Below are 26,024 nucleotides of genomic sequence, written 5' to 3'. Positions count from 1 at the left end.
CTGAGGGATCGGTCTAATCTCTGTGCTGCACAGTGACAGAGTTCAACAACCAAACTGCTGCAGATCAGCCAGCAAATGAGAACGTAAACATGACGAGCTGACTGACGCTCCTATTTCCTGATGAGGAAGTGAAACTCTTCAGACTTGTCGAGAGCTGAAATGGCGCAGCAAAGAAACCAGCAGGACTCACTGAGGTTCTCTTGTTCCATCTGTCTGGATCTCCTGAAGGATCCAGTGGCTGTCCCCTGTGGACACAGCTACTGCATGAAGTGTATTCAAAGCTTCTGGGATGAAGAGGACAGGAAGGGAATCCACAGCTGTCCTCAGTGCAGGAAGACTTTCACACCGAGGCCTGTCCTGGAGAAAAACCTCCTGTTAGCAGAGTTAGTGGAGGAGCTGAAGAAGACTGGACTCCAAGCTGCTCCTGCTGATCACTGCTATGCTGGACCTGAAGATGTGGCCTGTGATGTCTGCACTGACAGGAAGCTGAAAGCCAGCAAGTCCTGTCTGGACTGTTTGGTGTCATACTGTGAGAAACACCTCCAACCTCACTATGATGTAGCTGCGTTTAAGAAACACAAGCTGGTGGAGCCCTCCAAGAAGCTCCAGGAGAACATCTGCTCTCGTCATGATGAGGTGATGAAGATCTTCTGCCGCACTGATCAGCAGTCTGTCTGTTATCTCTGCACAATGGATGAACATAAAGGCCATGACACAGTCCCAGCTGCAGCAGAGAGAGCTGAGAAGCAGAAGGAGCTCCAGGTGAGCAGGACAAACCTCCAGCAGGGAATCCAGGAGGCACAGAAAGATGTGAAGCTGCTCCAACAGCAGGTGGAGGCCATCAGTGGCTCTGCTGATAAAACAGTGGAGGACAGTGAGAAGATCTTCACTGAGCTGATCCGTCTGATCCAGAAAGGAAGCTCTGATGTGAAGCAGCAGGTCAGATCCCAGGAGGAAGCTGAAGTGAGTCGAGTCAAAGAGCGTCAGGAGGAGCTGGAGCAGAAGATCACTGAGATGAAGAGGATAGATGCCGAGCTGGAGCAGCTCTCGCACACAGAGGAACACATCCACTTTCTACACAAGTACCGCTCACTGTCAGCACTCAGTGAGTCCACACACTCATCCAGCATCAACATCCGTCCTCTGAGGTACTTTAAGGACATGACAGCAGCTGTGTCAGAGCTCAGAGACAAACTACAGGACTCTCTGAGGGAGACGTGGACAAAAGTCTCACTGACTGAAGTGGATGTTCTACTGTCAGAACCAGAGCCACAGACCAGAGCTGACTTCTTGAAGCGTTCATGTGAACTCACCCTGGATCCAAACACAGCAAACACACATCTGTTATTATCTGAGAGGAACAGAAAAGTAACAGTAATGAGTCAACAACAGTCTTATTCAAGTCATCCAGACAGATTCATTAGGTGGCAGGTCCTGAGTAAAGAGAGTCTGACTGGACGTTGTTACTGGGAGGTGGAGTGGAGAGATGAGGAATTTGATGTAGCAGTCGCATACAAGAATATGAACAGAGCAGAGAGGTTTGGATCCAATGATAAATCTTGGATATTCCATATTGAGAAAGAATTATTTAGTACTAGGTATAGTCATAGTTTTTGTCACAACAAGATCCACACTGAGGTCTCAGGTCCTCCTTCCTCCAGAGTAGGAGTGTACCTGGATCACAGAGCAGGTATTCTGTCCTTCTACAGCGTCTCTAAAACCATGACTCTCCTCCACAGAGTCCAGACCACATTCACTCAGCCTCTCTATGCTGGACTTTGTTTTTATGATTATGGAGACACTGCTGAGCTGATTAAAGTCCAATAGAGTAATGACAGGGGCAGAGGACAGGTTTATGATCAGAACATGTCTGCAGCTCTCTAAAGAAGCTGTGAGGGGTTAACAGCTTGTTAAAGTTCATCACATTTATTACAGGAAGAATTCTCTACATGCAGACTCAGCAGACAGACGGCCATCTTTGAAAGTGGAGTAAACAACGTCACACACAGACAGAACTCAGTGTGACAGAGAAAGGTGAAAATAATCAGAAGTCTGCACAGACACTGTAGTGATCAAAGCTGTAGATACATTTACACATCTTCTATAAATATATATCTGATCAGGCTGATTAATAGTTGTAGTTTATAGCTGCTGTGCTGGTGTTTCCTGATGATGATGGTTTAATCTTTTTTCACATTTTATAGTACATATAATAGTTTGTCATTATATAATAGTTTGATCTTTTATGTTGGATGCTTTGTGTGTGACACATGATATGAAATAAATATAATTCATCAAAGTAATCTTGTTTATTTTTTTTTATATTTTTAATCTTATTTTTTTCAGTAAAGAGTAAAAACTCTGTGTGAGGAATGTTCCAGACGTAGGAGCTCCATCAAAATAGTTTCATTGATAATAATGAATCGTTCCATTTTAGCACGCACGCAGCTCTGGGGGTTGGGATTCCTGCGTCTGACGTCATCGCGTCCACATTCCGCCTCTTTTTTTTTGTAACTTCAACCAAGCCGCGAGTTTTCGTTGAAAATCTGTCAAAGTGATTCTAAAGAACACGGTAAGTGTTAAACACGGAGAACAGGTTATGTGTTGATATGATGTGTGACGTTTCACTGTGAAATAACAACTGAAATGTCCGCACATTGTTTAGAAAAAAGGGCACGAGCCTGCTAGCTAGCTAACTAGCTTCCTAGCTAGGCTACGTGAGGATTGTTTTACACTTGAACACTCCGAATTCCCCTCGTTAAGGATGGTGTTTAATTTCCGTTTGTTATCAGGCTTTTACAGTCGGAACTGAAACGCCACAGAAAGAGAGTATAGCCGGTGATAGTGTCCCCAGTGCTGCAGGGTTGGCAGCCCCACACCTGTCATTAGGGCTGAGGAGGATGCTAGAAATAAGCAAGTTGTGCGTGTCGTCAGTAATAAATCAGCACAACAAAGACATAAGTCTGCCTTTTCTTTCTCCCTTTGCTTCTCTTTATGTGAGCAGATGTGTGTATCACTGAGAGAAGATGCTGTTCTTAAGCAAATCAGCAGATTCAACATCTGACAAACTGTCCTTGTTAATATAGGCCTGCCAATGAAGGTAATCAAACACAAATAAACATAAATATGTAAATAATAAGGCTCTTAAATCAGTCCTGTACTTCAACATAAATCAACAGTTAACTGAACTTCTGACCCTTACAATAGGTTTGTGTCATTCATCACTCACAAACAATGTCCTCTCCTTTTTTCCCAGTATTCTTTAGCATCTGATGAAGACTGCAGTGTAAGGATGTATGGATGACGGCCATTTCTCCGGGGGTGCAGTTCTGCTCAGCATGGATGGAAGTAAGCAGTGTGTTTTATTTCATAAATGAGCCACGTCAAACCTAACATGTTATTTTTGGGTCATCCTGAGGGAAGTGGGCCAAAAAGATTGACAGCTACAAAGATGATAAAATGTTATTTGTTACTGAATAATTTAAAAGTTAAGTTTTCATTCGTTTTGAAACCAAAATAGGTGCCCTACGTGAATTGTGTAGCTCCGATGAGGAAAAAAATGGGGGGGGGGGGATGTTATTGTAATTACTCAGCCTGATTTGGAGCTGCAAAGATCTTCTATAATGTCCCACTCATCGCGAGTTTGCTTGTTAGAATGATCGCAGGAGTGACACCTTTTACTGTTAAAGATCTTTGTTAAATACGGACTTAAACTGCCACATGGACAGAGTCAGACCTCTGTCTCTCCTTTAGAGCAGACCTCTGGTCTGTGTGAATTTAATTCTGTAAGCGTGTGGATGACTTTTTGCAATAATACATCCCGTCTCCCAGTGTTTAATGTGCACGAGCCTGCTCATCTAAACTGTCCATCTTCATTGTACTTCCTCCTGTGCACCTGAAGAAGCTCTTGTGCTTCACCACAATCATCACGCCTACTAAATTCCGACCAATCACACTATTGCTCTCGCACAGCACTGAAAAAGTGCCCGGGCCATGTGTCGAGAACAAAATACCCCCCCCCCCCCCCCCCCCCTCCATATACAGCTCTTGTAGTCTTACAGTACATCTGTACACCTACCTGTGTGAGACACGTCACATCAGGACCGCTGCACCTGAAATTGATGAACCAAGGGCTGCATGTGTGTTTGTGTGAATGCTTGATACAAATTTGGATACAAATTCAACCTAGAGAAAGTGGACTTCAAACTTTCTTTTTTTTATTACGGCAAAGCCCAGCACCTGGAAATGTGAAAAAACACACATTAAGAGTTCTAATCAGGTAGTCAAGATTTTATTCAAATCTCCTTTTGTAACATTCCCCAATCATTAGACCTAAACTTAAAGCAACTCCCCTTTATTTCTGTTCAACATTTATTAACTCTACAAATTGAATACAAAAGATTTAAGCGTTCGACATTGTTAATATCATACAGTCTTGTATGATATTAAGTTAAGTTATATTTAGGAGAAATGGCTCTTGAATCCAGTTTGACAATCCTGCTGTTTGAATCCCAGTAGTTACTGAAAGCATCCAGCAGGTGGAGCCATTGTTTTAATGAGTAACACTGAAGAGTTCACAATCACGACTTATACAAAACAAACAATAAACTCAAAACTACTCTTAAGAGAGCGACAGCACAAAGTTTCCCTAATGGAGTCACCACAAAACACGTCTCAGCGACAGTTACGAAAATTACAGTTACACACATGGTTATTCACATTTGAAACACGATTCGCCAGCGAGACAATCAGATTGTTGCACTAGGGAGATCTGCAGTCACACACAACCAATCACAAGCAGTCTCCACGGAGATGAAGTCCTTCAGAGAATTTGTAGAGCGCACTCCTTGTTGCATGGTTTTGATTGGTGTGATGCTCTTCCTGCCAGCCACTCACAGAGCCCATTTACCTGAGGAACTCCTACATTCACACACACACACACACACACACACACACACACATAACTGGCCCACACCCGTCAGTCAGACACACATCCATACACACAACGTTACTCACACACAGACGAACCCAGGGGGAGTAACACCCCTCCCCTTAAGAGCGACGTTGACAAAAGAAAATGACAACAGGTTGTATACGAGACAGAGCATCAGCGATTACATTCTCAGAGCCTTTTTTTGTGTACTATTTGTAAATTATGGTCCTGCACCAGAGAAGCCCATCTCATAAGTCTCTGGTTATGGTTAGACATACGGCTGAGGAAGAGAAGCGGATTGTGGTCAGTGTATACCGTCAGAGGCCCCTGGCTAGACCCTACATACACCCCAAAGTGTTGTAGTGCTAACAGGAGGGCTAGGGTAACAGCACACACTACCATGAGGAGATACTGTTTGGTCCAAAACACAACTTGGTGGAAGCTATTCCACTCACGACTTGACGAAGCGCACCATTTGCGCATCAAGACGCCACTATCTAAATAGAAACCTGGAGCATCACTGGTATTACTCACTACTTTTTCATAGCACTCCTGCAAGGTTGGGTCGGCCTTCTGGGCTTCACACAGTGTAGCACAACCAACAGAAAGGGGAGACCTAGGAGGACATGGCGAGACTCTGAGTGCCTGAGCAGCAGGGACAGCAGGTTTCTCCTCATCCGGACTCTCCCTCACAGGTTCAGCATCACCTGAAAACACTGAAGCGACAGGGAGATCCAGAATTTCTAATAAGGGGGTTACCTTTCCACCAGCGATATTATTACACAGAAGCATTTGTATTCCTTTTATCAGCAAGGCAGGGAAAGCTGCAACATGGAATACACCAGAAACTAGATCAGAGGTTAAATGGACATAATTAATTGGACGTGGAACATACCCCATTTCGAAAACTTGAATGACAGCGCTGTATCCGCCTGCAGTCTGTTCTGAAAAGGGCAAACAGTCCGCTAAGATTAGCGACTGTGAACCACCTGTATCACGCAGAATACGCACCGGCTGCTGTTCTGTTGGGGCTCCCGTTAGTGACACCAGGCCATCTAAAAGGAATAGCTTGAAGCAAGAGTCAACATCATCAGAATTTGATTCATTAACAGTTATTTTGCTGTTGATCAAGCCCACCGGTTTTGTTTGGGACTCTTTACGTTTAACAGCCAAACAGTTTGCAATGACGTGCCCAGGCTTATGGCAATAATAGCATTCACGATCTTCTTTATTAGAACTGGGGTTGGCAGATGCACTAGGGCCACTAGGTGCACCAACAGAACGCTCTCTATTATTAGAAGCCACAGCAGGAAAAGATTTGTGCGTAAGCATGTACTCGCCAGCTGCTACCGCGGCTGCAGCCAGTGAGCCAATTCTTTGCTCATTAATGTGAGTCAAAAGTGAGGCCAAATCATAAATTTTCTCTGAAAAGAACGCTGTTCTCTCCAGCAAACTCAACATAAGTTTGAGTAGTGGCCTTCCTAGTATGTCTAAACTTCTGTCTATAGGCTTCAGGGACCAACTCATATGCCTTCAGAATCATATCCTTAACAACATCATAGTTTGTGCTGTCCTCTAGAGGGAGTGCCGACACAACTTCTTGAGCTTTGCCATTCAATCTGCACTGTAACAACTGTGTCCAGAGCTCTTTAAGCCATTGCAATGCATTGGCAATAAATTCAAAGGCAGGAAAATAGGAATCTATTTCAGCCTCTTGAAATGTGGGAACTAGAGCAATTTACTTAGTGATATCAAATGTGGGCAAGGTGGTGGAGAAAGGCTTACCTGCCTCACCGGTTGGCACCGATTGCACCACTCTGCTCTGGGCAGAATTGTGGCCTGACAGCTTTGTCAGCCACAATTTGCAACCTCCTCAACTCCAACTCAATGTGCCGTTCTTCCGTCTTTTGCTGAGCCTCCAGCTGTAGCCTAGCCAGGCATACTTTTAGCCGGGCACCCAAGCGTGACTCAGCACTGGTGTGACGCTCTTCCGGCCAGCCACTCACGAAGGAGCCCATTTACCTGGGGAACAGGTTCACACCTCCACACACAAGTGGCCCACGCCCCTGTCAGTCAGACACACCTCCACACACACACAACGTTACTCACACACACAGACAAACCCAGGGGGTGTAACAGTAATAAACACTGTTAGAAGTTTTATGTGGGATTAAAAGCTACTGAAGTACAAACGGTCTGAGCTGCTCACAAAGACCTCAGCTTTAAACCTGCACCTTACAGCTGAACATGCTGCCAAAGCAGGAAAATGAAGGCTGGAATGTGACTCAACCTGCTCGTTGTTCAAAGAACCACTGACAGCCCCTCCTCTCTCTCCAACACAAAGTGCAGCTCTGACAGTACATTTCCTGGTTCCTCCTCTTTAACAGATCTGCCAGCTGAGGGATCGGTCTAATCTCTGTGCTGCACAGTGACAGAGTTCAACAACCAAACTGCTGCAGATCAGCCAGCAAATGTGAAAGTAAACAACAGACTTGTTGAGAGCTGAAATGGCGCAGCAAAGAAACCAGCAGGACTCACTGAGGTTCTCTTCTGTCTGGATCTCCTGAAGGATCCGGTGACTGTCCCCTGTGGACACAGCTACTGCATGAAGTGTATTCAAAACCACTGGGATGAAGAGGACAGGAAGGGAATCCACAGCTGTCCTCAGTGCAGGAAGACTTTCACACCGAGGCCTGTCCTGGAGAAAAACATTCTGTTAGCAGAGTTAGTGGAGGAGCTGAAGAAGACTGGACTCCAAGCTGCTCCTGCTGATCACTGCTATGCTGGACCTGAAGATGTGGCCTGTGATGTCTGCACTGACAGGAAGCTGAAAGCCAGCAAGTCCTGTGTGGTCTGTTTGGTGTCATATTGTGAGAAACACCTCCAACCTCACTATGATGGACCTGCGTTCAAGAAACACAAGCTGGTGGAGCCCTCCAAGAAGCTCCAGGAGAACATCTGCTCTCGTCATGATGAGGTGATGAAGATCTTCTGCCGCACTGATCAGCAGTCTGTCTGTTATCTCTGCACAATGGATGAACATAAAGGCCATGACACAGTCCCAGCTGCAGCAGAGAGAGCTAAGAAGCAGAAGGAGCTCCAGGTGAGCAGGACAAACCTCCAGCAGGGAATCCAGGAGGCACAGAAAGATGTGAAGCTGCTCCAACAGGAGGTGGAGGCCATCAGAGGCTCTGCTGATAAAACAGTGGAGGACAGCCAGAAGATCTTCACTGAGCTGATCCGTCTGATCCAGAAAAGAAGCTCTGATGTGAAGCAGCAGGTCAGATCCCAGCAGGAAGCTGAAGTGAGTCGAGTCAAAGAGCGTCAGGAGGAGCTGGAGCAGAAGATCACTGAGATGAAGAGGAAAGACGCCGAGCTGGAGCAGCTCTCACACACAGAGGAACACATCCACTTTCTACACAAGTACCGCTCACTGTCAGCACTCAGTGAGTCCACACACTCATCCAGCATCAACATCCGTCCTCTGAGGTACTTTGAGGACATGACAGCAGCTGTGTCAGAGCTCAGAGACAAACTACAGGACACTCTGAGGGAGACGTGGACAAACGTCTCACTGACTGAAGTGGATGTTCTACTGTCAGGACCAGAGCCACAGACCAGAGGTGACTTCTTGAAGTATTCATGTGAACTCACCCTGGATCCAAACACAGCAAACACAAAGCTGTTATTATCTGAGGGGAACAGAAAAGTAACATTCATGAGTCAACAACAGTCTTATTCAAGTCATCCAGACAGATTCACTGTTTACTGTCAGGTCCTGAGTAAAGAGAGTCTGACTGGACGTTGTTACTGGGAGGTGGAGTGGAGAGGAGGAGGAGGAATTTTTGTATCAGTCGCATACAAGAATATGAACAGAGCAGAGTTGTTTGGATCCAATGATAAGTCTTGGTCATTAGACTGTGACAGAAACAGTTATAGATTTATCCACAACAAGATCCACACTGAGGTCTCAGGTCCTCGTTCCTCCAGAGTAGGAGTGTACCTGGATCACAGAGCAGGTATTCTGTCCTTCTACAGCGTCTCTGAAACCATGACTCTCCTCCACAGAGTCCAGACCACATTCACTCAGCCTCTCTATGCTGGACTTTGTCTTTATTATTATGGAGCCACTGCTGAGCTGATTAAAGTCCAATAGAGTAATGACAGGGGCAGAGGACAGGTTTATGATCAGAACATGTCTGCAGCTCTCTAAAGAAGCTGTGAGGGGTTAACAGCTTGTTAAAGTTCATCACATTTATTACAGGAAGAATTCTCTACATGCAGACTCAGCAGACAGTCGGCCATCTTTGAAAGTGGAGTAAACAACGTCACACAGACAGAACTTAGTGTGACAGAGAAAGGTGAAAATAATCAGAAGTCTGCACAGACACTGTAGTGATCAAAGCTGTAGATACATTTACACATCTTCTATAAAATATACTTTTAGATTACATTGTTGACTTTGTTGTATTTTGACCTTATTTTATCTCATTTTATTTTTCAACCCTTGCATGCTTCTTATTTCATTTTATGTTAATTGTTATACGTTTTATTTTTGCACCAATCGCTAAGGAAAATTCCTAGTAATGTGAAACCTCTTCACTTACATGGCAATAAACATGATTCTGATTCTGATATACCTGATCAGGCTGATTAATAGTTGTAGTTTATAGCTGCTGTGCTGGTGTTTCCTGATGATGATGGTTTAATTATTTTTTGACATTTTACAGTACATATAATAGTTTGTCATTATATAATAGTCTGATCTTTTATGTTGGATGTTTTGTGTGTGACACATGATATGAAATAAATATAATTCATCAAAGTAATCTTGTTTATTTGTTTTTATATTTTTAATCTTATTTTTTTCAGTAAAGAGGAAAAACTCTGTGTGTGAGGAATGTTCCAGACGTAGGTCTCACGACCTGGTGTTTATTTATGGTTTTGTTTTCCTTGTTTTGGGTTTTTAGTTTAATCTGTGTTTAGTTATTGTTATTTTGCTGTAGCTCTAGTGTTTTGTTTCTCTGGGTTTTTGTTTAGTTCTTGTCTAGTCTTGTCTTGTGCTTCCTGTTTTACTTTGGTAGTCCAGTCCCCCCTGTGCATTGTCTTGAGTTTTGCTTCCTGTGGTTTCCCTCCTTGTTTGAGTACTTGCCCTGCCCTCATGTGTGCCCCCTGTGCCTCGTCTTCCCTGGTCCCTTTGTATATAGTCTGTGTCTTCCCCTCTGTCATTGCTAGTTCGTCTCGTCCGGTGTAGGGTTTGTTTCTGTCCATGTCTCGTCCATGCCATGCCTTGTTCCTCGCCTACCATGCACTTCTGCCTGACTTCGGGGTGCTCCAGGTAGTAGCCTTGTTCATGCCATGTTTTTTGTTCTTGCCTTTTTACGCCATGTGCCTGTTTTTCTTAATCTTGTTCTGCCACGCAAAGTGTGATTTTTAGTTATTTTGTACTTTTCTATTTGACCACGCTGAGAGAGAGATTTTCGTTTTTGTATTGTTTTGCCCTCCTGGCTTTTAATAAAGGAGCTTTTGTTAATCTTAACCGCTCCATGCCTCTGCATTTGTGTCCTTCCCCTGACGAACCATGAAAGAAGGAGCTCCATCAAAATTGTTTCATTGATAATAATGAATCGTTCCATTTTAGCACGCACGCAGCTCTGGGCGTTGGAATTCCTGCGTCTGACGTCATCGCGTCCACATTCCGCCTCTTTTTTTTTGTAACTTCAACCAACCCGCGAGTTTTCCTTGAAAAGCTGTCAAAGTGATTCTAACAAACATGGTAAGTGTTAAACACGGAGAACAGGTTATGTGTTGATATGATGTGTGACGTTTCACTGTGAAATAACAACTGAAATGTCCGCACGTTGTTTAGAAAAAAAGGGCACGAGCCTGCTAGCTTGCTAACTAGCTTCCTAGCTAGGCAACGTGAGGATTGTTTTACACTTGAATTTCGCCGAATTCCCCTCGTTAAGGATGGTGTTTAATTTCCGTTTGTTATCAGGCTTTTACAGTCGGAACTGAAACGCCACAGAAAGAGAGTATAGCCGGTGATAGTGTCCCCAGTGCTGCAGGGTTGGCAGCCCCACACCTGTCATTAGGGCTGAGGAGGATGCTAGAAATAAGCAAGTTGTGCACGTCGTCAGTAATAAAAGTCAGCAGATGTGTGCATCACTGAGAGAAGATGCTGTTCTTAAGCAAATCAGCAGATTCAACATCTGACAAACTGTCCTTGTTAATATAGGCCTGCCAATGAAGGTAATCAAACACAAATAAACATAAATATGTAAATAATAAGGCTCTTAAATCAGTCCTGTACTTCAACATAAATCAACAGTTAACTGAACTTCTGACCCTTACAATAGGTTTGTGTCATTCATCACTCACAAACAATGTCCTCTCCTTTTTTCCCAGTATTCTTTAGCGTCTGATGAAGACTGCAGTGTAAGGATGTATGGATGACGGCCATTTCTCCGGGGGTGCAGTTCTGCTCAGCATGGATGGAAGTAAGCAGTGTGTTTTATTTCATAAATGAGCCACGTCAAACCTAACATGTTATTTTTGGGTCATCCTGAGGGAAGTGGGCCAAAAAGATTGACAGCTACAAAGATGATAAAATGTTATTTGTTACTGAATCATTTAAAAGTTAAGTTTTACTACTTTGACATATACAATATTTCCTTCAGTATGACCCAATGGAAGCACCAGCACAGCAGCTATAAACTACAACTATTAATCAGACTGATCAGATATATATTTTTATAGAAGATAATGTATCCACAGCTTTGATCACTGCAGTGTCCGTGCAGACTTCTGTAAGAAGTAGACTTCTGCAGACTGTAGAAGGACAGAATACCTGCTCTGTGATCCAGGTACTCTCCTACTCTGGAGGGATGAGGACCTGTTTGTATCACATGATCATTACTAAGATTTATCATTGGATCCAAACCTCTCTGCTCTGTTCATATTCTTGTATGTGACTGATTCAAAAACTCCTCCTCCTCCTCTCCACTCCTCCCAGTACCAACGTCCAGTCTGACTCTCTTTACTCAGGACCTGTGCATAATAGGTGAATCTGTCTGGATGACTTGGATCAGAGTCTGATCCATAGCCTGTGCTTTTCTGTTCCCTTCAGATAATAACAGCTGTGCTTGGATCCAGGGTGAGTTCACATGAACACTGTTGTCAACAAACATATTTGATCATAATTACAAACAGACAAAACAGGTCAGTGTTAAAAACCGTACGACCTCCCCGCTCCCACACCTGTCTGATCTGCTCACCTGAATCATCTGTGTTCATTTAAGCCTTACCCACCAACTCTAAGCTGCCATCTAGTGACAAACAAAAGCAATTACAGCTTAACTTCATGGCTCCTACACACCGGCCCCTAATTCTGAAAGTTATGAACAATTACATTAATGCAAGGAGACATCAACAAACATGTTTCTCATTTCTTTTGTTTGTCCTCTATTTGAGTCAGAGGTTACTAGCACATGACTCAGTGTGGGGTCACGACCTTCACCCCAGACTTCACATAGCCTCTTACAGAAGAAAGAGCTTGTTTATGGGCCTATCCAGCTCCCCAGTCTTTGTGGTACAAGTCCCTTCTTGTCAGGCTAAGTCTTTATCACTCTTCCATGATCCATGATCCACGTGGAGCTGTTTGATCCATGACGACAACAATGTCCCCCGTGGTGAAGATTCTCCGAGGCCTTGACCACTTCTGAAGTTCCTGTAACGCTGGCAAATACTCCCTTGTCCACCTTCTCCAGATTTAACAGCCACTTCATCCACTGCTGTGCAAAGGCATTAGAGATAGGCTCATCCCAAGACACCTTTTTTCTACACATGTCTTGCAACAAAAGCTTTGGCAACAAGGTGAATGGAGACAAAAATCCTAATGGATCAAAAATTGAACTAACAACTGAAAGAATCCCACGCCTGGTGTGTGGGCACTTTTTCACTGCAGGCTTATACATGAAAATATCATTTTCAGCACACCAATTCCAGCCAAGTGCTGTTTCCACAGGCAGACTGTCCTGCTCAGGGGCAACTGCCTAGTTGGTTTGGACCGCTTTTCCTCAGGAACAGATTTCAACACAGCACGGTTGTTGCTTGTCCATTTAACCAACTGAAATCCTCCTCTTGAGCACAATTCAGCAAGATCCACCACATCAGCATCGCTTGCTTAGCCGTGGGCAGAGACTTTAGACAATTGTCTACATAAAAATTGTGGCAGATGGTGTCAATCACTTCCCTTTTAAAACTGCCCTTGTTGTCCAGTGCAGTCCTCCTTAAAGTGTGATTGGCACAGCTAGGAGAGGAAACAGCTCCAAAAACATGCACTCTCACCCTGTGATGCACTGGGCTTTGTGACGTGCCTCCCTTAGGCCACCATAGAAAGCAAAGAAAATGTACATGTCTTTCTGACACCTTCACCTGATGAAACATAGCCTGCACATCCATCATCAAGGCAGCACTCTCTTGTCTTAACCTTGTTAACACACCAAAGAGAGAGTTTGTAAGATCAGGTCCCTGCAACAAGTTCAAAGATGTTGCCTTAAATCCGGCCCCACAATCAAAAACTACTCTTAAGGATTTCTTCCTTGGATGACACACTCCACGGTGAGGAAGATACCATACACCGCCATCTTTACACTCCAACTGATCTGGAGGCACCACTTCAGCGCATTCATTATCAATCATCTCTGTGAGAAAGGCTGTGTGTTGCTCCTGATAGGTCTTATTCTTTTCAAACTTTCTCTTAAGACTCTGCATGCGTTGCTCAGCTATGCATCTGTTGTTCGGCATGGCGATGTCATCCACCTTAAAGGGTAAATCTGTGCAATAATGACCACCTTGCAGACAAACAGAATTATCTCACATTCTCTCTTGAAATCTCCTGCTTCTTTTCCATGACCTTTTCATTAAAGTCCTTATTGTACTGAGACACCAACAGCTCTTCCAGTTTGATGACAGATATTCTATTAGCATATACGTTTGAACAGCTTCCCTGATAAGAGCAATAACCCCTTAAAGAACTGTTTATGGCCCACCCCAATAGAGACCTAAATTGTTTCAAATATTCCCATCTTTCAATATCTTGCTGAGTGGGGATGTTACTCTTTGATACTGGAATCGTTTCCTGTGTAAATACCTCTGGGAGCTCCATGAATTTATTGTTGTCCAAGGCAGCCACCTCCAATCCATACAGAATTCAGAATACAGAATTCAACAACCTTTTCCTGTCCCATAGTGCACAGCAGAATGTTGGTCTTTGCACCCTGAAGTTTTAATCTTTCCATACGACGACTGGAACAAAAGGTTGCTGTACTTCCTGGAGGGAACTGTGCTTCTGATGATTTGTTAGCTTTATCCTTATTGTGGACATGCAGAATAGTTGGATGTTTCAGACTGCACTCATCACATGTCAAACGATTTCTGCATTCCCTACTCATGTGGCCGACCTTTATGCATCCAAAACAGACACCGTTCTTCCTTAGAAGTAAATTTTCTCTCTTTGAGACATTTTATACAGCTTTGGACACTGAGATAACTGATGTGACTCTTCACAATGAATACAGCAAACTGTTAACACTTCTTTAGCTCCTCTATGTCAGACATGAAAATCCCTCACCTTTTGGCGAAAATCGCAGAAACCAAAATAGGTGAATACGTGAATCATGTAGATCCGATGAGAAAAAAAATGGGGGGGATGTTGAAGCGAAGGTGAAGGCAAGGCCATAGCGTCTGGACCTCGGTATGTTTTCAGGCAGATGTGCTTAAAAAGTCACGTTCGGTAATTACTCAGCCTGATTTGGAGCTGCAAAGATCTTCTATAATGTCCCACTCATCGCGGGTTTGATGTTAGAATGACTGCAGGAGTGACACCTTTTTACTCTTAAAGATTTTTGTTCAATACAGAGTCAGACCTCTGTCTCTCCTTTAGCTAACTGTAGAGCAGACCTCTGGTCTGTGTGAATTTAATTCTGTAAGCGTGTGGATGACTGTCTGCAATAATACATCCCGTCTCCCAGTGTTTAATGTGCATGTCGAGCCACTGTAACGCTGTGATTAATACTGGGATTAATTTCTTAATACACAGCATCGCCACCTTTTGGACAGACACTCTCGTCTGTGCGCTGTGTGTCTCCTTCTAGGAGTTTTTTGCCAGCTGCTCATCTAAACTGTCCATCCTCGTTGTACTTCCTCCTGTGCACCTGAAGAAGCTCTTGTGCTTCACCACAATCATCACGGCCACTAAATTCCGACCAATCACAGTATTGTTCTCGCACAGCACTGAGAGAAAACTGCCAGGGCCAATGTCGAGAACAGGCTGCGAGAGCTGCGAGAGAATCATAATGACATTAGCCACACCTATAAAATGTATGTATGTATTAGGGATGCACGATAACTGTTTTTTACAACTGATAACAATAACCGATAACTTCCTGCTTCTTGTAGCCAATACCGATAACAAACAACAACAGTTCCAATTCTTCAAATAAACTTTTATTGTTATTTCAAGTTAGCAAAACTCTGTTAACAATAAAATAAAGGGTTCTACAGAACCAAAAGCCTATGGCTGCTTGAAATGCACAATAGACCAAGGATTTCCAGTTACTTTTCAGTTACTTCTCTGAAATCAAAATAAATGAAATGTGTGACTTCCAAATCAGTGTCAATGTTAACCCAGTCATATTAACAAGTGCATGATATAATACAAAAATAAAGCTTTCAGACATAAATGTAATGCACTCAAATCAAACATGTAATTGATACATTTACAAAAAAAATGTACAAAAAGTGCAATCAATGCCTTTTATAGAACAGAAAGCATAATGTCAGCTTCTGCCTAAGGTTTTCCTTGAAAAAATTACATTTTTCATCAAGACAACGGGCTTCTCAATCTTCCAAGTCTGAATAGGCCACCAATGCAGAGCACAGGAACAAAGTGCTTTCTGTGGTCTTGCACTGATATACAACGGAGAGTGAAAATGTGAATTGTCATACATTTCACTTTCTTAAGTGTGGGTGGATCAGGGGGAGATTTTTGTTTATGAAAAGTAACATCTCAGTCTTTTCAGATCTGATTCGGTTTCTTTTATCATCAATCACATCAGCACAGCAGCAGCAGAAAACAAGCGCTCGCTGTCAGCGCTAGTGCAAGGGGCAGAGAGGTATTTATGTGCAAGTTGGGCAGGGGTTGGAAAACGGGACTTGTTGCTTCTCCAGTCTGGGCTCATGGGAAGCGTGGGCCCAGCTGTCTTGTCTCTAGTCAGCTGTTCACATGTCTCTCTCTGAAATAGTGAGTCTGTTTGTTACCAAACCGCTATAAAAACAAAGAAGAAGAATCTCTGTAGTTACTGAAAGCATCCAGCAGGTGGAGCCATTGTTTCAATGAGTAACACTGAAGACAATAAATCAAGTTTTAAAACAAGTCTTCAGTCTCAAACATGTATGATTGTATCTGGACTGGATCAGTTCCTGTCATTGTTTAGAGGCAGAGGTTGATCACATTCATGTTCAAATATAACAAGTGTGTTTGTTTGCCCTTTGCTGTGTCTGACAGGAGTGGACTACAATTAAACTGTGTGTTTTAAATGGAAATAAACACTGTTAGAAGTTTTATGTGGGATAAAAAGTTACTGAACTACAAACGGTCTGAGCTGCTCACAAAGACCTCAGCTTTAAACCTGCACCTTACAGCTGAACGTGCTGCCAAAGCAGGAAACTGAAGGCTGGGATGTGACTCCTCCTGCTTGTTGTTCAAAGAACCACTGACAGCCCCTCCTCTCTCTCCAACACAGTGTGCAGCTCTGACAGTACATTTCCTGGTTCCTCCTCTTTAACAGATCTGCCAGCTGAGGGATCGGTCTAATCTCTGTGCTGCACAGTGACAGAGTTCAACAACCAAACTGCTGCAGATCAGCCGGCAAATGTGAAAGTAAACATGACGTGCTGACTGACGCTCCTATTTCCTGGTGAGGAAGTGAAACTCTTCAGACTTGTCGAGAGCTGAAATGGCGCAGCAAAGAAACCAGCAGGACTCACTGAGGTTCTCTTGTTCCATCTGTCTGGATCTCCTGAAGGATCCGGTGACTGTCCCCTGTGGACACAGCTACTGCATGAAGTGTATTCAAAGCTTCTGGGATGAAGAGGACAGGAAGGGAATCCACAGCTGTCCTCAGTGCAGGAAGACTTTCACACCGAGGCCTGTCCTGGAGAAAAACTTCCTGTTAGCAGAGTTAGTGGAGGAGCTGAAGAAGACTGGACTCCAAGCTGCTCCTGCTGATCACTGCTATGCTGGACCTGAAGATGTGGCCTGTGATGTCTGCACTGACAGGAAGCTGAAAGCCAGCAAGTCCTGTCTGGTCTGTTTGGCCTCATACTGTGAGAAACACCTCCAACCTCACTATGATGGAGCTCCATTAAAGAGACACAAGCTGGTGGAGCCCTCCAAGAAGCTCCAGGAGAACATCTGCTCTCGTCATGATGAGGTGATGAAGATCTTCTGCCGCACTGATCAGCAGTCTGTCTGTTATCTCTGCACAATGGATGAACATAAAGGCCATGACACAGTCCCAGCTGTAGCAGAGAGAGCTGAGAAGCAGAAGGAGCTCCAGGTGAGCAGGACAAACCTCCAGCAGGGAATCCAGGAGGCACAGAAAGATGTGAAGCTGCTCCAACAGCAGGTGGAGGCCATCAGAGGCTCTGCTGATAAAACAGTGGAGGACAGTCAGAAGATCTTCACTGAGCTGATCCGTCTGATCCAGAAAAGAAGCTCTGATGTGAAGCAGCAGGTCAGATCCCAGCAGGAAGCTGAAGTGAGTCGAGTCAAAGAGCGTCAGGAGGAGCTGGAGCAGAAGATCACTGAGATGAAGAGGAAAGACGCCGAGCTGGAGCAGCTCTCACACACAGAGGACCACATCCACTTTCTACACAAGTACCGCTCACTGTCAGCACTCAGTGAGTCCACACACTCATCCAGCATCAACATCCGTCCTCTGAGGTACTTTGAGGACATGACAGCAGCTGTGTCAGAGCTCAGAGACAAACTACAGGACACTCTGAGGGAGACGTGGACAAACGTCTCACTGACTGAAGTGGATGTTCTACTGTCAGGACCAGAGCCACAGACCAGAGCTGACTTCTTGAAGTATTCATGTGAACTCACCCTGGATCCAAACACAGCAAACACACAGCTGTTATTATCTGAGGGGAACAGAAAAGTAACATCAATGAGTGAACAACAGTCTTATTCAAGTCATCCAGACAGATTCACTCAGTGGTTTCAGGTCCTGAGTAAAGAGAGTCAGACTGGACGTTGTTACTGGGAGGTGGAGCGGAGAGGAGGAGTTTGTGTATCAGTCGCATACAAGAATATGAACAGAGCAGAGTTGTTTGGATTCAATGAAAAATCTTGGTCATTACAATGTGACACAAACAGTTATAGATTTTGGAACAACAAGATCCACACTGAGGTCTCAGGTCCTCCTTCCTCCAGAGTAGGAGTGTACCTGGATCACAGAGCAGGTATTCTGTCCTTCTACAGCGTCTCTGAAACCATGACTCTCCTCCACAGAGTCCAGACCACATTCACTCAGCCTCTCTATGCTGGACTTTTGCTTCATCATGTTGGAGCCACTGCTGAGCTGATTAAAGTCCAATAGAGTAATGACAGGGGCAGAGGACAGGTTTATGATCAGAACATGTCTGCAGCTCTCTAAAGAAGCTGTGAGGGGTTAACAGCTTGTTAAAGTTCATCACATTTATTACAGGAAGAATTCTCTACATGCAGACTCAGCAGACAGTCGGCCATCTTTGAAAGTGGAGTAAACAACGTCACACACAGACAGAACTCAGTGTGACAGAGAAAGGTGAAAATAATCAGAAGTCTGCACAGACACTGTAGTGATCAAAGCTGTAGATACATTTACACATCTTCTATAAAATATACTTTTAGATTACATTGTTGACTTTGTTGTATTTTCACCTTATTTTATCTCGTTTTATTTTTTAACCCATGCATGCTTCTTATTTCATTTCGTTAATTGTTATACGTTTTATTTTTGCACCAATCACTAAGGAAAATTCCTAGTAATGTGAAACCTCTTCACTTACATGGCAATAAACATGATTCTGATTCTGATGTATCTGATCAGGCTGATTAATAGTTGTAGTTTATAGCTGCTGTGCTGGTGTTTCCTGATGATGATGGTTTAATTATTTTTTCACATTTTACAGTACATATAATAGTTTGTCTTTATATAATAGTTTCAGAGGAGGAGGATGCTAGAAATAAGCAAGTTGTGCACGTCGTCAGTAATAAATCACCACAACAAAGACACAAGTCTGCCTTTTCTTTCTCCCTTTCCTTCTTTATGTGAGCAGATGTGAATATCACTGAGAGAAGATGCTGTTCTTAGAGGAATCCTCTCAAGGAGAGACCATGGTGTCCATGACCATTGCTGTATGTAAACATGAAGGATGCATACAGCTGTACCCCCCTCCCCTGTCTGGGTAGATTGGATCACAGTTCGATCCACCTAACCCACTGTTATGAGCCCCTGGTTAAGAGGCTGCCTGTGACCACAAGGACAGTGAGGAGATGGTCAGAGGACAGCTGTCTGGCACTGGGCTGCTTTGAAACAACAGATTGGGAGGTACTCTGTGAGCCGCTTGGTGAGGACATTGATGGGCTTACAGGGTGCATCACAGACTACATCAATTTCTGTGTTGACTGCAACGTCACAACAAGGATTGTAAAATGTTACCCAAACAACAAGCCCTGGGTAACAAAGGACATTAAAGCCATCCTCAATGAGAAGAAGCAGCTTTCAGAGGTGGCAACAGGGAGGAGCTGAGGGCCATTCAGAGAGACCTGAAGGTGAAAACCAGAGAGGCTAAAGAAAACTACAGGAGGAAGCTGGAGTGGAAACTCCAGCAGAACAACATGAGGAATATCTGGAACAGCATGAGGACCATCTCAGGTTTCAGACCAGCTATCAGCGGGGGTGATGGTAGTGTGGAAAGGGCCAATGAATACACTCTCAGTCTCCACTCTTCACACCTCTCCAGGTTAGAAGACAGTTGAGCAAACTCCCCACCAGCAAGGCTGCAAGACCTGATGGTGTTAGCCCTCGGGTCTTCAAAGACTGTGCTGACCAGCTCTGGAGTGCTTCACCGGGTCTTCATCATGAGCCTGAGTCTCCAGAGGGTCCCTGTGCTGTGGAAGATGTCCTGCATAGTGCCGGTGCCGAAGACGCCGCGGCCCAGTGGTTCTTCGGACTCATTCTGGAACAGCTCCGGCCTACTGTTAGGCCTCACCTGGACCCTCTCCAGTTCACCTACCAGCCCCAGCTGGGAGTGGAGGATGCCATCATCAAGTCAGCGAGCACTATGAGGGTCATGATTTTTGACTTCTCCAGTGCCTTCAACACTATCAAGCCGGCTCTTCTGGGTGAGAAATGTTGGTTACATATTGTAACCCCAGATTCTATGAGTATAGGCACAGCCCTGCGTATGCAGCGGTGTTTGTCTGACACAGTGGTCAGCAGCACCAGGGCCCGACAAGGGACAGTCCTCTCTCCCTTCCTCTTCACGTTCTACACCTCTGACTTCAGCTACCAGACATGTCATCTCCAGACGTTTTCAGATGACTCTGCCATATGTATCAGCAAAGGTGAAGAGTCTGAGTACAGGACTGTGGTGGAAACACCAGCACAGCAGCTATAAACTACAACTATTAATCAGACTGATCAGATATATATTTTTATAGAAGATAATGTATCCACAGCTTTGATCACTGCAGTGTCTGTGCAGACTTCTGTAAGAAGTAGACTTCTGCAGACTGTAGAAGGACAGAATACCTGCTCTGTGATCCAGGTACTCTCCTACTCTGGAGGAAGGAGGACCTGTTTGTATCACATGATCATTACTAAGATTTATCATTTAATCCAAACCTCTCTGCTCTGTTCATATTCTTGTATGTGACTGATACAAAAACTCCTCCTCCTCCTCTCCACTCCTCCTCCCAGTACCAATGTCCAGTCAGACTCTCTTTACTCAGGACCTGTGCATAATAGGTGAATCTGTCTGGATGACTTGGATCAGAGTCTGACCCATAGCCTGTGCTTTTCTGTCCCCCTCAGATAATAACAGCTGTGTTTGGATCCAGGGTGAGTTCACATGAATACTTCAAGAAGTCAGCTCTGGTTCTGACAGTAGAACATCCACTTCAGTCAGTGAGACGTTTGTCCACGTCTCCCTCAGAGTGTCCTGTAGTTTGTCTCTGAGCTCTGACACAGCTGCTGTCATGTCCTCAAAGTACCTCAGAGGACGGATGTTGATGCTGGATGAGTGTGTGGACTCACTGAGTGCTGACAGTGAGCGGTACTTGTGTAGAAAGTGGATCTGTGTGGACGCTGCTGCTATAAGTTAACTCAAAGCTGCTGCTCACCTAGTTGATGCTCCATAATCAGGCATCACAGCAGCATCTGCAAGGGGAACATCTGCTCAGTTCAGCATCACTTACAGTTGGCTTCCACATCTGTATATTGTATTAAAGCCAATACATTTCCAATAAATACAACACCTCTACTTTACTGAGTGAGCTTTTAGTGGCAGAGAGGGCCACACACAAAGGACAACACTTTGGACATAGTATTTATTTCAGTCTTGAAAGTTTATAACAACTTCTGGATAAAATGACATGAAAACAAAACAAAAAAAGAAAAAAACAAACAAATTAATACACATTTTTAATCGCACCCCAGGCTGACAAAATTAGAATTCATAAAAGAAGTCTTGAAAAAAATAAAAATAACAATAAAACCACAGGAAAATCTCCCCCCCCCATATACAGCTCTTGTAGTCTTACAGTACATCAGGAGTCTGTACACCTAGTGTGAGACACGTCACATCAGGACCGCTACACCTGATATTGATGAACCAAGGGATGCGTGTGTGTTTGTGTGAATGCTTGATACAAATTTGGATACAAATTCAACCTAGAGAAAGTGGACTTCAAACTTTCTTTTTTTTTTTATTACGGCAAAGCCCAGCACCTGGAAATGTGAAAAAACACACATTAAGATTTCTAATCAAGTAGTCAAGATTTTATTCAAATCTCCTTTTGTAACATTCCCCAATCATTAGACCTAAACTTAAAGCAACTCCCCTTTATTTCTGTTCAACATTTATTAACTCTACAAATTGAATACAAAAGATTTAAGCGTTCGACATTGTTAATATCATACAAGACTGTTATATTTAGGAGAAATGGCTCTTTCTGTACTCAGTAGGTAGCTTTATTGTTTGGTGAAATGCTTGACCGCTTTGTGGTTTCAAACGGTGGACAGTCTCCCCACAGCCAAATAAAGTTTATATATGTTTTTATCCTCTTTTTCAAATATATATTTATTATATATAAAATACTGTTTCATTCATAAAAGCCTTAACTTTGTACAATATCTGAGTTGTGTGTCAGTGAGCGTAAATGTGTGTGTTTGTGCGTGCATGTGTGCAACCTAAAAAGAACCTGGAAAATTGCCTGGTAACAAACAGCTGATACTGATTCAAGACCTAATACACTAAAAACAAAAAGTGTTTTACACAATATACACATTTTATTACTTACAAAAAAAAGTAAGAGAAGGAAGGTGTAGGCTGAGGATTAGTGGGCGGGCTACAGCAGGGTTAGTACCACCAAATGTAACATAAAAACGACAGAGTGAGAGAGGGTGTGTGAATGAAAAGCATGTAAAATAAACAATAATAAAAGGCAGCCAGTCTCACTAAGGAAATCTCATCGTCAGTGCATCACTCATCCTGGATGTTCCGAAGTCAAAGTGCCGATTTGGTAACCGTGGAGACCATCCACGCCTTAACAATAAAAATGAAAAAATGAAGAGCACTTCTGTCAAGAAACGGATGTACAGACACATTTTTGCTGCACCAATGCGTCAAAAGTGATTTAAAAAAAAAAATAGACGAAGAAGAAAAAGAAACAATCCTTGGAGGAAAGAAGGGAAAGAATGAAAAATGCACTTTTGCTGTCACACATCCATCATGGCACCATTTAGTGGATATTTTTCGGCTTTCACTTTGAGGTACTTCTTAAGAAAAACAAAGACTAAATGTAAGATTTATTTATGTCAGTTTTTTTCTTTTTTTAAGCTGTGTTGCACAGTAGCACCATTAAGTTTTTTTTTTTTCGGAAGACAATGCACCATTGGAATTCCACCTCGTTGCCCTTGCAACAATCAGGGCGATGACTGCTCCCCACCCCCCTCCCTGCTTGTCCCCCATCATCCAATCATCTCTGGGTCAGGGGTCCCATTGGCAACAATGGGTTTGTTTGTTGCCATGTGCTGTTACGTCCTCTTCATGCAGACCACACAACGGCTGACGCGCGTACGTAGGTTACCCGCCTTTAAGGTCTCCGACTGGGGCCTCCTGCAAGGTGGAAAGGGTATGAAAGACGGTTTTAACACAAGAGTATGCGAGAGATTTAGGACTAAATGATGATGACTGTTGGCCATTTTAACATAGAGGTCAATAGAGAGTGACACAGACCCATAAATGGATGGTCTTTGTGCGTTGGCTTGATTTCTAAGCTGCTTGACTCTCCTATTGGAGCCAGGAAGTATCCACTTAAAATCCTCTATGTGTGTCATGAGCCAGGGTCTTGGCTCCTTGTCTTTTATTATATTGTTTATTTTGTTATTTAGTTTTCAGTGTTTGTCCTCTTTCTCTGCTTCTCCTCAGTCCTTCCCTCTCTCCTTCTCTTCCTCCCTCCTCTTTCTCTGCTCCTCCTCAGTCCTTCCCTCTCTCCTTCTCTTCCTCCCTCCTCTTTCTCTGCTCCTCCTCAGTCCTTCCCTCTCTCCTTCTCTTCCTCCTCCCTCCTGTTCTCTGCTCCTCAGTCCTTCCCTCTCTCCTCCTCTAGCCTCCTCCCTGATTATCAGCTCCTCCCTAATTATGTTCACCTGTGTCGTCTCTCCTCTTTTTAAGCCCTGTGCCTTCCCTTTGTCTTTGTCAGTTCTTCCCTTGTGATTCCCCGTGTGCACCTCCGTGTTTCCTCATGTTTCCCCGATCATCCTCAGGTTTGGTTTGGTTTATCCTTTTGTGTTTATTTTGTACTTTTTACCTTTTGTTTGGCACTGTTCCCAGTAGCCCTCCTTTCGTTTACCTGCTCCTCTGGACTGGTTTTTGTGTTGGCTTTAAATAAAGCTCCCCTTTTGTTGAACATTATTTTGTCTGCGCTTGGGTCCTATTAAGAACTACACCCCACATAACATGTGTGTGTTTACCTGAACATCTCTGATTGCTCCACAGTGGCCAGCCAGAAGCTATAGGAGTTGCCGTAGTAGTTGCATGTCCCTCTGCCGTGGCACTCTATGAAGGGAGAGCTGCGGAACTCCTCCAAGCAGGAGCCGGGGGACGCCAGAGCCTGACCAGAGCCCTCTGCACCAGCACTGGTGTGCTGGGGAGGATGGAGAAGAAATGCAGGTATTAGAACAGCTGGAATTCATCAGTGTAGTTGTGTTCTGTTTATTGCTTTACAGGTTTGGGTTTCTTGGTTCTCAAGTTGGATTTTAAGCAGATTTAAGTGAGAACGCTGGCAGAACTAATGTTTTTATTGGTGCATAATTACTTATAACTATATATCTGTGACTTTATTAGCTTAGATTCTTTGTTGCATCAGGAGCAGGGCCTCTCTGTGTGTGTATGTTTTCAGTTGGTTTTCAACTTCACCCTCACCACTAGCTGGCACTTGATTATACGCACACTGGTCCTTTAAGGTTGGGTTTAAACATTAATAATAAATGTCCTACCATCATGAAGGAGTATCCTATCCACAGAGATTCCCAGTTTGCAGGGCATGAAGGAATCTGGATGGTCTGACTGTGGACTGCAATGACCATGGCTGGAGCTTCACAAACTACACACCTGGACACACACAAAAAGAATCTAAACACCACACACCTTCACACATTTAGCAGTACTTCCATTTTGCCTCACTGCTTTGTCTTTACCTGCTAATGTAAGGTTTGATGCTCTCTCCCGTGATGGGTGCCATGCTCATGGGCATGGGCTCAGGCGTGGACAACCAGTAGGAATAGTCGTTACGGGAGGCAAAGTTGCAGACGTTGTTAATGTTGCAGAACATAAAGGGCATGGTGCTGAACCTGCGCAGACAGCTGCCGGCTGTGCCTGGAAGAGGATGGTTTATTCAGTGAAGTGTGTTTGATGAACTAGGATTGTAGCAAAGGTTCCATAAAATGCTTTCTTACCAAGGTCCTGTCCATGTGCTCTCTCATTGCCCTGCACGTACAACAGAGAGTATCCGTCATAGATCACGCCTGTTCTCTCAGGGCAGATGGGCACTTCATCAGACTGACTGTGTCGGGTGATGAGGAAACCATGGGCTGCAGAAACGGATCCTGGAGGACCAGGTGGACCCTGTGGACCATCTGAACCAGGGGGCCCAGGGAAACCACGTCCACCTAGGATGAGGGAAGAGCCATATATTTATAAATAGAGTCACTGGGTTTCAGCAGGGATTCAAAGGATCCTTTTTGAAAAAGGGAATAATTTTCTTACCAGGCTGACCAGCAGGTCCAGTGTCTCCCTTTCTGCCAGGGGGACCACTAAAGCCAGGAGGACCATCAGTACCAGCATCTCCAGGTTCACCAGGTGGACCTGAGAGTGAGGAGATAGAGAAGTCCTCCTTTAATAAACCTCAGCTAGGGTCCTGTTTTACTCATTCTGTTATTCTGTCTATTTTATTCAAATGTAAAATGTGGATTTGCAGCTGACCAAACAGCCTGAAAGATCTTGTATAAAATTTCAGTGTTACATTTTATATGCATTTTATATTTTGCATGCTATGCTCTCCTTCAGGTCAGCTTTACCCACCTGTAAGTCCTTCCCGTCCAGTATTACCAGGTTGTCCCCGAGAACCAGGTGGGCCCGGAGGACCAGGGGGTCCTCGTTCTCCCTTCACCACAATGGGAGCTGCAGCCACGCCAGGATCACCAGGAGGTCCTAGTTACAAAGGAAATGAATGCATTAGAAACCCTGTTTTTAT

At 44.0% G+C, this 26,024-nt stretch overlaps 3 protein-coding genes, 1 long non-coding RNA gene and 1 pseudogene across 5 annotated transcripts in view; 4 read left to right on the top strand and 1 right to left on the bottom strand.

The window, feature by feature from the left end:
* On the top strand, positions 1-2,303 carry LOC114435744 (tripartite motif-containing protein 16-like). Its single transcript, XM_028405688.1, has one exon. The coding sequence runs from the start codon at positions 160-162 to the stop codon at positions 1,825-1,827; it is 1,668 nt and encodes a 555-aa protein (XP_028261489.1). The 5' UTR covers positions 1-159; the 3' UTR covers positions 1,828-2,303.
* Positions 2,304-2,500: 197 nt separating this feature from the next.
* On the top strand, positions 2,501-25,972 carry LOC114435811 (uncharacterized). Its single transcript, XR_003670647.1, has 5 exons — positions 2,501-2,572; positions 3,257-3,348; positions 11,342-11,433; positions 24,269-24,442; positions 25,838-25,972. It is a non-coding gene; the product is annotated as an uncharacterized LOC114435811 (long non-coding RNA).
* On the top strand, positions 7,426-9,315 carry LOC114435751 (tripartite motif-containing protein 16-like; annotated as a pseudogene).
* On the top strand, positions 16,823-19,278 carry LOC114435750 (tripartite motif-containing protein 16-like). Its single transcript, XM_028405694.1, has one exon. The coding sequence runs from the start codon at positions 16,954-16,956 to the stop codon at positions 18,601-18,603; it is 1,650 nt and encodes a 549-aa protein (XP_028261495.1). The 5' UTR covers positions 16,823-16,953; the 3' UTR covers positions 18,604-19,278.
* col4a5 (collagen, type IV, alpha 5 (Alport syndrome)) overlaps positions 22,019-26,024 on the bottom strand; it is a 31,196-nt gene continuing 27,190 nt past the window's right edge. For both annotated transcript variants that reach the window (XM_028405677.1, XM_028405678.1), the window contains 7 exons: positions 25,853-25,981; positions 25,538-25,636; positions 25,228-25,440; positions 24,970-25,147; positions 24,769-24,883; positions 24,244-24,416; positions 22,019-23,389 (listed from right to left, as the gene is read on the bottom strand). In XM_028405677.1, coding sequence (XP_028261478.1) covers positions 23,308-23,389; positions 24,244-24,416; positions 24,769-24,883; positions 24,970-25,147; positions 25,228-25,440; positions 25,538-25,636; positions 25,853-25,981 — 989 coding nt within the window. In that variant the 3' untranslated portion in view covers positions 22,019-23,307. The remainder of the gene's footprint in view (positions 23,390-24,243; positions 24,417-24,768; positions 24,884-24,969; positions 25,148-25,227; positions 25,441-25,537; positions 25,637-25,852; positions 25,982-26,024) is intronic.

This window comes from Parambassis ranga, chromosome 5 (genome assembly GCF_900634625.1).
Source record: "Parambassis ranga chromosome 5, fParRan2.1, whole genome shotgun sequence".
NCBI lineage: Eukaryota > Metazoa > Chordata > Actinopteri > Ambassidae > Parambassis > Parambassis ranga.
Note: the sequence above shows the minus strand (reverse complement) of the source record. Positions and strands in the feature narration are given on the sequence as shown.

Excerpts from the sequence above, each read along its gene's own strand:
- LOC114435750 (XM_028405694.1), top strand. The coding sequence starts at position 16,954 with ATGGCGCAGCAAAGAAACCAGCAGGACTCACTGAGGTTCTCTTGTTCC.
- LOC114435744 (XM_028405688.1), top strand. The coding sequence starts at position 160 with ATGGCGCAGCAAAGAAACCAGCAGGACTCACTGAGGTTCTCTTGTTCC.